General features: G+C 34.5%; 1 protein-coding gene across 1 annotated transcript in view; it reads left to right on the top strand.

Moving 5' to 3' along the window:
• PCLO (piccolo presynaptic cytomatrix protein) overlaps positions 1–10,313 on the top strand; it is a 379,448-nt gene that overhangs the window by 320,193 nt on the left and 48,942 nt on the right. Inside the window, exons 19-22 of the mRNA XM_010848195.1 lie at positions 2,594–2,687; positions 3,906–3,977; positions 5,553–5,733; positions 7,340–7,534. Of these exons, the coding sequence (XP_010846497.1) occupies positions 2,594–2,687; positions 3,906–3,977; positions 5,553–5,733; positions 7,340–7,534 (542 nt within the window). The remainder of the gene's footprint in view (positions 1–2,593; positions 2,688–3,905; positions 3,978–5,552; positions 5,734–7,339; positions 7,535–10,313) is intronic.

Genomic DNA, 10,313 nt, shown 5'->3' with positions numbered 1-10,313 from the left:
CCACAAAGGTTTGTCTAGTCAAGGCTATGGTTTTTCCTGTGGTCATGTATGGATGTGAGAGTTGGACTGTGAAGAAGGCTGAGCACCAAAGAATTGATGCTTTTGAACTGTGGTGTTGGAGAAGACTCTTGAGAGTCCCTTGGACCGCAAGGAGATCCAAGCAGTCCATTCTGAAGGAGATCAGCCCTGGGATTTCTTTGGAAGAAATGATGCTAAAGCTGAAACTCCAGTACTTTGGCCACTTCATGCGAAGAGTTGACTCATTGGAAAAGACTCTGATGCTGGGAGGGATTGGGGGCAAGAGGAGAAGGGGACGGCAGAGGATGAGATGGCTGGATGGCATCACTGACTCGATGGACGTGAGTGTGAGTGAACTCCAGGAGTTGGTGATGGACAGGGAGGCCTGGCGTGCTGCAATTCATGGGGTCGCAAAGAGTCAGACACGACTGAGAGACTGATCTGATGTGATCTGATCTGATACATCATTTTAATGCACACTTCTCACTTAATGTTTTTTGCTAATGACTTATTACTTGCTGTCTATATTCATTTTATAGACATTGAAATGATGTTAGACAAAAAGCAAATTCAAGCCATTTTCTTATTTGAGTTCAAAATGGGTCATAAAGTAGCAAAGACAACTCACAAAATCAACAATACATTTGGCCCAGGAACTGCTAGTGAACATATTGTACAGTGGTGGTTCAAGAAGTTGTGCAAGGAGACGAGAGCCTTGAAGATGAGCATAGTGGCCAGCCATCAGAAGTTGACATCGACCAACTGAGAGCATCATCAAAGCTGATCTTCTTACTGCTACACAGAATGTTGCCAAAGAACTCAGGGTCAACCATTCTATGGTCATTCAGTATTAGAAGCAAATTGGAAAGATGAAAAAGCTTAAAAAGTGGGTTCCTCATGAGCTGGCCAGAAATCAAAAAATCACCATTTTGAAGTGTCATCTCTTGTACTCATTTCAGGAGCACATATATTATAAATAGAAATGTCCTCTTCTCTTATTCCACACAACAAACCATTTCTTAATTGGATTGTGATGTGCAACAAAAAGTGGATTGTACATGACAATCGTCAATGACCAGCTTAGTGACTGGACCAAGAAGCTCTAAACACTTCCCAAAGCCAAATTTGCACTAAAAAAAGGTCATGGTCACTGTTCGGTGGTCTGCTGCTGATCGACTGCCCCTTTCTGAACCCCAATGAAACCATTACATCTGAGAAGTATGCTTAGTAAATCGATGAGATGCACCAAAAGCTGCAATGCCTGCAGCCGACATTGGTCAACAGAAAGGGCCCAATTCTCTGCCACAATGCCCAACAGCATGTTGCACAACCAACATTTCAAAAATTGAACAAATTGAGCTACAAAGTTTTGCCTCATATTCCATATTCACCTGACCTCTCACCAACTGACTACCACTTCTCAAGCATCTTGACAAGTTTTTGCAGGGGAAATGCTTCCACAATCAGCAGGAGGAGAAAATGTTTTCCAAGAGTTCATCAAATTCCAAAGCATGGATTTTTATGCTACAGGAATAAACAAACTTCTCGGTGGCAAAAGTGTGTTGATTGTAATGGTTCCTATTTTGATTAATAAAGATGTATTTGAGCCTACTGATAATTATTTAGAATTCATAGTCCAAAGCCATAATTACATTTGTACCAACATAATAGGTTTGTTTTCCAGGCAAAAAATTAGGGAAAAGCCAGTGAATGTTAGAGAAAGGTTTGGTCTGTGTGAGTGCCATTGGCTCATAGCAAATAGCAGTGATTCCAACTTCATTGATTGATGCTCAGTATAGATGTTTTGTCAAACTTAATTAAAATAAGTTTTAAAAATACTCATGTTTAAACATGTAAAATATAAGCTTCTAACTGTTGATCAGAGGGCATGGAAGAGTCAAGGACAAACTCAAATGCCCCAAGTTATAATGAATAAAGAAAAGTTTTGATTTGGTTTATCATTTATAACAAGGTATTGACAGAAACCAAGAATTTATATTTAATTAAGATTGTTTCATAACTATATTACTGTTTTACTAAAAGTGTCAGAATATACTATAAATATAACAAATGTTCATGAGATCTCAGCTATAGCAACTGCCATTTTTCATCCTTTCCTCAGTCAATACAGTTATTATAGTTTTTTATGGAAAAAAATTGAAAAACCATTTGGCTTTGCTGACATGATCAGTTGCAAAACTATTGGAAAGTTAAATACAAAATTATTATTTATGGGATAAGAATATATTGACATTACTGTATACTTCATGTAATTATCTCAAACATTCAGGAGAGATTAAGATTTCTAAAATTATATTACAGTTAGAACACCAAAAAGCTTTTCTTTAAAAAAAAATTTACCTTAGGGAAAATAAAACTAAAGTATTCCAAGATATTTTTAAATTGTTATTGTGCATTCAACTTAAGATATGGTTTAAGACATCAGTATGATGAGATGATTATATAGTGATTCACAACAAAGTACCTTTAAAAGTCTGCATGCCCTTCAGGTTGACTATGAAGTCATCAGTCAAGGTGAATAATCAAGATAACTTTTTCTTTTCTTCCAATTCAGTGCTGAGTACAAGAGAAGGACTAAATACGTTCAGAAAAGTCTTAATCCTGAGTGGAATCAAACAGTGATTTATAAAAGTATCTCCATGGAACAGGTATGCAGCTATTATTTTCTATATGACAGATTTAGGCTAATATAAAAACAGTGATGATAAAATTATTGAAAGAATGTGATTTATATCAATTTTTCTATATAAACAACAACAACAACAAAAATAGGTAAAGTACATATAAGAAATGTAGCCATAAAAGGAACTGAATGCAGTTCAAAGAACGGTGAAAGAAAATGTGCACATTTTGGCAAAACAGCTAAAAAAATAAACACAGTAAATAAGATTGGTAAAACATTTTCCATTGATTATTTCAAAATGAAATATTTAAGTAGAATGGGCTCTATTATATTTTGAGGGAAAATATTTCCAGCTAGGCACATCATGACATTTATAAACAGTATAGAGATACAAAAGAACTGGACACACTGAAATGAATTATCCCATCAGGCAACATTTTGGAGATCGTCTTTTCTCTAAATTGAGGCTTAATAAGGATCTGGCATTGTGGAACTGAATTGTACAAAAGAAAGCATGAAGAAAACTAATGTAAAGGGTTATCACCAGAAAGAGAATGACTCTAGGCAAAACTACATCAATATGTTTGTGAAAATCTTCATAACTATGCATGATTTACAGAAAATAACTGATGGTTTATAAGGATGAATTAAGAGAGAAAAGAATACAAATAAAATAGAAGACATCCATGGAAACAATTTACAAATGAGTTGTCTTTCAAAGTGGGATTTCTAATTTATCCTCTGGAAGATTTCTAATTTGACTGTGAAATTGAAGCTGGATATCAATTATAATCTGGGTTCTTGAGTTGAAAATAAGTCAAATTCACCTGCAAAAATAAGATAATGCTACTAATGTGTTTTGGCAATTTACTGAGACAAATCCAAATACTTTATCTAAATAACCTAGACATTTTTATGACTTATGAATTTCATGTGTTAAAGAGTATATATAGATTCTGCTTTGTACTTTTAATAATGGGAGGGGGTAGAATAACAGGAAATAAGTAAAAATCACCCTTTTGTTTGCAAAACAGTGAGGTACCTTATGATCAAACACTCGGTTGGACTGCAAAATGATTGACAGTTTACATAATATTTAATGTAAGTATACAGTTTTAGATAAAATTAAAACTAATTTTACATAAATAGAGTACAAGGAATAAAAATAAAAGGCTCTGTTATATGAGTATAATGAAAATTTATGATGAGAATGACGTTAATAACACTTTGATTTGAACTGTAGCTCAAGAAGAAAACACTGGAGGTGACAGTCTGGGATTATGATAGATTTTCTTCCAATGACTTTCTTGGTGAGGTGAGCCTATGATTTCTTTTATTTTTCATTTGCTTCATTATAAGCCTTTATTTAAATACTGATGGAAAGGAAATTTCTTAAATGTGTAAAATAACTATTTCTGGATAAAATTCTTTGGTGAATATAATTTATTTTCAAACTGACTCTTTGAATAGATGAATATTTGGAGAAATAATTTTCACTTTACCACTTATTGTACTTTATAATTAGTTTTCAAAGTGAAATATTAATTGTTTGATAGAAAGTTATATAATCATGTTGTGAATCCAAATGACTATGTTAAAGATATGGGATAAATTTATTATAAAATGAGCTGAATTTTTTCAAATGCATTTTGAGGTTATTTAATTGCTGTTCCTCATTGCATGTATGAATGACTTGATGACATTTTATATTCTTATTTAAGTGTCTCACAGAAAAATCTCAAAATATTTTAAGAAGCAAAGCTAGAAATAGAAGAAAACAATAAAAACAAATTTTTTGTAAATCACAAGGAATGTAACCTAATTATGAAATCTGGCAGGATGGTCAGATCTTGTTACTTTTTTTCATCTATAATTTTTTAAAAATAAAAATACATATTTTGTTTAGTGATCTTTGCTTAAAGCAGAAGTTATGAATTATTGTTAAAAAAATAAATCCTCTCCAAAAATGTATAATACCTAGAAAATATGATATCCTTTTGATAGAAACAGTAGAAAACAGTTGCACAGTCTTAAGTGACACGAGGTCATGTTTGGTTCCTCCATCTGTACCTCTTTCCCATTTGAACTTCACCTGCAGGCTCCATGTGAAATAGCCACTTGGGCTAATCTTGGTTTTAGATAGGACTACTCTAGAATGTACTGTTATATCTGATTTATGATCCTATTTCAAAAAGCTGATTTACTGAAGTCCTGATAATTTATTGTTCACATAAACCTAAGGCATATATCCATTGTTCTGGTTTTCATTTCTTTTATATTGATCAAATTTAAGATGCCAACTACTGCAAAATGCACCATTGTTTATGTACCACTAAGAAAAAGAAAACATTGCCAATTAAACCATGATGCAGTGCTTTCTTTTCATAAATTGTTGGTCATATCCCTGTTCCAAATGTGAACTGATATATTTTAAAATAGATGGAATAAGTTAATAATTGAAAACTAACCATTCTTTTTCATTTTGTCCCTCTGGTAACTAAAATTAAACAATCTCCAGAAAACTGCTAGCCAAGTTTAGGACTAGAACATGTCCATTCAACAAAAGAAAACTTTATTTCATAAAGAAACTGACTTGTAATCTCTCTTTTTGCATCATCTCCGAACAATTTAATTAATAGTCAGAGATGTAATATGGTTCAATTTAACCAAACATTTGTAAAGCATTTAATATGCACAAGACATTGTTCCCAATGTCATGGATGAAGAAAAATGAGGAAAACTGAAAAATGAAAAAAATTTCATCTCATCATCCTAAAAGATATACTATATCCTTGACTTATGTCCTTGAATAAATTTCAGTATGCAGGAAAAATTAACGAATTATAGATTAATCCATAAATTTAATTCACTTACTGCATTTTTTTTTCAGGTACTGATTGATTTATCTAGCACGTCTCACCTTGATAACACGCCTAGGTGGTATCCGCTCAAAGAACAGACTGAAAGCATTGATCATGGCAAGTCCCATTCCAGCCAGAGCAGCCAGCAGTCCCCAAAGCCATCTGTCATCAAAAGCAGAAGCCATGGTATCTTCCCTGACCCATCCAAGGGTAGGAAATATTTCAAATAGCAAAACTTTTGTCTATTTGTTCACTCAGTATCTTTCTGAATATAAGTGTCTGTATATTTAATATTTTTTGAAAGGTTGGGTTCTACCAGGAAATATTTAATATAATATCATGCAAAGAATGATGGGTATGGAATCTGGAGAAATGGACTTTAGTCTCAGATCAGCCCATAATTAAGTTGATGCCTTTGTGATCTTCACCACTCTGGTTCTCTGTTTTTGAATCTGTAAAATGGAGAAGGTTGCATTATATAAGCTATTGGGTCTTTTCCAGCTCTCAAGATCCAGGATAATATGATTTTATAAAATGTATTGGGATATCTCATAAAGAAAACATAAAAATCCTCAGCAGTATGTTGACTAGATGTAATCATCATTATCATTTTTGCATATTTCTTCTAATTGCTTATATCCCTATTTTTCATACATACATTCTTATTCATTATAAATGTAATATAAGGACACATACAACTTTGCATTTTGCTTTTTTAATTATATCAAAAATGTTTTCCTTAGGTCATCAAAACAATTGGTATGCTGAAAATTACTTAAATCTTTCCTAAATAGTGGATTCAAATGGATTCTATGATTTTTTTAACTATTATTTTTTAAATTGCAGCATCATACACTGGGTTTGGCAGTATGCACAGTTTTCTCATTTGAATGAACTTTTCCATTGGGAAGTTCAGTAACCAGTTATCCTACAACACAGCATTAATCTTCATCATAAACTGATTTACTGCTTGTATGAGATAACCATGGAGTATCTTTCCAGGATATGCTGAGCTATTCATAAATATTAAATAAAAATTTTTACATTGGATCTGAGTATTCCTTCCTTTTTTGCCCCTTCTCAGGAAGTATAGCATAATTGAAAAGTGTTTTTTTGCAATTTGGGTCAGAAATACAAATGTTCTACAAGATGGAAAACTGAGATTATGTCCAAAGGCCACTGAGTTAATATGATAAACCACTGATTACAATATATGCTATAGATTACTTATGAATTTTATTTATCATTTCTGGATTCCATGTAACCAGATTAACTCTGCCCTGATTGCCATTCTGAAAGATGATCGATATAAAGACCTCTCTCTCTGTATAGCTGCCATAGCAAATGTGTGATCTTATATGTACATTCTTTAAAATCACCTGAGATGATGATAATACCATCTCCACTTCCAAGTGTCCCAGTGATTCACAACCCTTCCTCCAGGAATTAACTATCTTTTTTACTTAAAACTCCTCCTGCGGCAGTGTTAGCCTATTGCTTCTTCCCTGGTCTCCGCTAGAATTAGCAGAGTTCCTTGGTAAAATTATAAGTCAGTATATTCATTTACATGAGACTACTTCGAATGCATTCCTCTTCTCAAACCTCTCTTCCCAAGATTATCGTCCTCTTGTCTTTCTTCCCAAAAACTGTCTCCCAAATGTTGAGTCACATTGCTGTATGGTGAGCAGTTGCACAGATGAGCCAAAAAACAAACAGAATTAACATCAATCTTAGACGGTTTCAAATTGTGTGAGCCAAGCTTGACAAGAGGAATGCTGGAGCAACTTTAACTCGTGTTTTACCTTTTTGTAACCAGACATGCAGGTTCCCACCATTGAGAAATCCCATAGTAGTCCCGGTAGCTCGAAATCCTCATCCGAAGGCCATCTCCGCTCTCATGGACCATCTCGCAGTCAAAGCAAAACCAGCGTCACTCAGACCCACCTGGAAGATGCAGGGGCTGCTATAGCCGCTGCCGAAGCCGCTGTGCAACAACTCCGCCTTCAACCAAGTAAAAGACGCAAATAAATTCCTCAGCATGGCAGCTTGGTGTTCATCTGTTGCCTTTCTTTCCTGCTGTCTTCCCCCATTTGCTTTGTTTTTGGCTTTCCCTTCTCCCTCTGTTCTCTGTCCCTTTGTCTGTGTAGGACAGAATCAATACATAAATATGCTCTTTCTTATTTAGTTTTTTGTTTTTTTTTTTTTTTGTTTACGTAGACCAAAAATAAAACTGGCTGTTTCTCCTTTGTCTCTGCCATCCGTCCAACCTGGCTCATTGTATTTGGGAGCTGTGTCTGTGATGTTTGCAGGCAAAGCCATGTCATGTGTCCTTTTTGTGTGCCTGTAAATAGCCTTTAGAATACAGAAATTATAAGCACAAGTGACTGCCAACTTTCCAGGCATTACATCAAAAAAAAAAAAGTACATACACACAACTGTTTGGAGCAGACTAGCAATGAGATTCTCGCCTCTGAAAAACACTAAACAATTTTAGACAGAGAGTAATGTGACCAATAGTCAACTTCTAGAACCTAGGAGAAATGGAAAAGACATATCAATCTTAAAAAGTTTAATAAATTGTGCATGTGAAATGATGAAGATTTCTGTGTGAGAAACTTTCTAGACTTTTGAAAAAAAATCTATGAAAAAAATCATGTTTCTTATATTCTCAAAAGTACATAGTATTAATATATGTACAAGCATATGTGATGAGACTATGTCATCGCCTCATTAAGGAGCACAGTTGGGCCCATTCAGTTGGATCACACTTTGTTTATGATTCCAGAAAATTTATAGGGTTATTCTTTTTTTAACCATTGGAAATCCTTTGAAGTCAAGATATCAACTAAAGCATAACAAATCACCCATCTTAACGGCTGTAATTTCAGTTGATAACAATGATACAAGAACTTAGTAAGTACAGAGACTTTGAAAATGCCGGGGCACAGTTACTTCCAAAAGGCATCAGCCAAACAATGGAGATGAATGAATGTTCTCCCCATCTCCCAAAATCATCATTTCCAAAGAAACAGCCAGTTTTAACCCCCTTTAGTGCTGTGCATGTGATGTCATTTCGGCATTTGAAAACACAACTTAATTTCAGTAGAGCAAAACATCACTTATGTTTGCATGAATGACATTCAAGCTGGTTCCATCTGAGGATACATACTCTGAGTTTCCATTTCACCCACACTGCCACAGCAGCACATAAAAGCGGTCAGTCTAATCATGCCAGGAAGCAGCACAGACACAGCATAGCAGGAGTCTTCCCCATTCAAAGAACTCAGTCTGATAATCTGCCTCCACCAGCCAATGGCAACCAAGACCAAAGCCAGCTAGCCCTCAGGAAGGTGATGTCTGATGGACCAGTCAAGCCAGAAGGAGGTGAGCAGAAAGGCGCTATTCAAAGTACACAGCGAGAACATCCCCCAAATTTAAGGCCTTCATCTTTTAATTTTTAGAAATTGTCTGATGAAGTATGTTTATCCACTTTTTAATGTGCTTTTGTGGGCATGGCATTTCAGGACTTCATCATCACCGTGTAAGTCCCAAGATCAGTTTCATAATATATTGATTATAGTGATTTGTATTTTTCTATGCACTGAGCATCTTTTGACTTTTGTTGGGAAATAGATTAACAGTATTCATATTGCAGAATGGAATGCATGCTACTAACCTAATCTGTTCAAGCATGACTATCAATATGTTGCATTGTGATAAAAATTTAAACCACTCACAATTTGAATTAGCATACCAGTTGGAATGTAGATAAGCTTTTGTTGAATATTATTTTAAGTGTAACTTTTTTAAAAATTCAGTGAATTTTGGAAATTCCTAGAGGAAAGTAAAGGAAAAATGTTAATGCATTCATTCACCTTTACGTGGTAACAGTTCTCTCTTGATCCTACAAACACATTTTCCATTCATGTTTCCGTAGTTGTCAAGTGTATCAGTTGTGTTGGGCATGTGAATATACAAGTGCCTGTGTAATAAATAAAGTATATTTATTTCATTCATAACCTGCTGGGTTCTGAGCGATTGTTATATGATACAGTTTAAAATGAGTGTGTCAGTTTTTGCTTTCTCATTTGATTCCTTGCAATAGAGAATTCAGAGTTTCTGCTTCGTTGCTAGTGAGAGCTATAATGATAGCATATTGGGTTGCAGGACAAAGTTTCATGTTGGAAACATTATAAGATAGATGGGGAATTGTTACCAAATAAACATACCAGAGCTTACATAAACATGTAAATAAATGATGGGGTTCGGCTATTCTAGTCAATGCTTCCACTCTTTCTTTCTCCCACGTCTGATTAACTTCACAATCTGCTCAGCTTTCTGGATAGAGGAAGACCTGGACTTGATTCCATGGCTCTGTTAGGAAGGAAAGCAAGTTAATATCCGTTCCTAACTTGACCTCAACATTTGTAAGATTTTCCCCAAGAAAGAATGCCACTCACTGACAGTTACAGGGAACCAGGGTGATTATTAAATGATCTTCATTGTAATCAAAAACATATATCAAAGAAAGGTTTAAAAAAAAATAAGTTATCTGTCCTTAAGTCCCTTCCAGCCTTAAAACACTTGATTTTATTATTCTGTACTTCCCACAAAACTAAAATTAGGCCTCATACTTTTCTTTTTGCATTTCTTTTTATTCTCAGAAAACTTAAAAATTGTATATTCCTTTCTCCCAACTAATCAATATTTAGGAGCAGTGGAAGATTTGTGTGGCAGTACAAAGGACTTGAACTATGATATTTCTTGAATTAGCAGGGATTTAAGGAAAC

The sequence above is a fragment of the Bison bison genome, unplaced genomic scaffold, assembly GCF_000754665.1.
Source record: "Bison bison bison isolate TAMUID 2011002044 unplaced genomic scaffold, Bison_UMD1.0 scf7180017864260, whole genome shotgun sequence".
In the NCBI taxonomy this organism is placed as follows: domain Eukaryota; kingdom Metazoa; phylum Chordata; class Mammalia; order Artiodactyla; family Bovidae; genus Bison; species Bison bison.
This window is presented reverse-complemented; position numbering and strand designations above follow the sequence as displayed.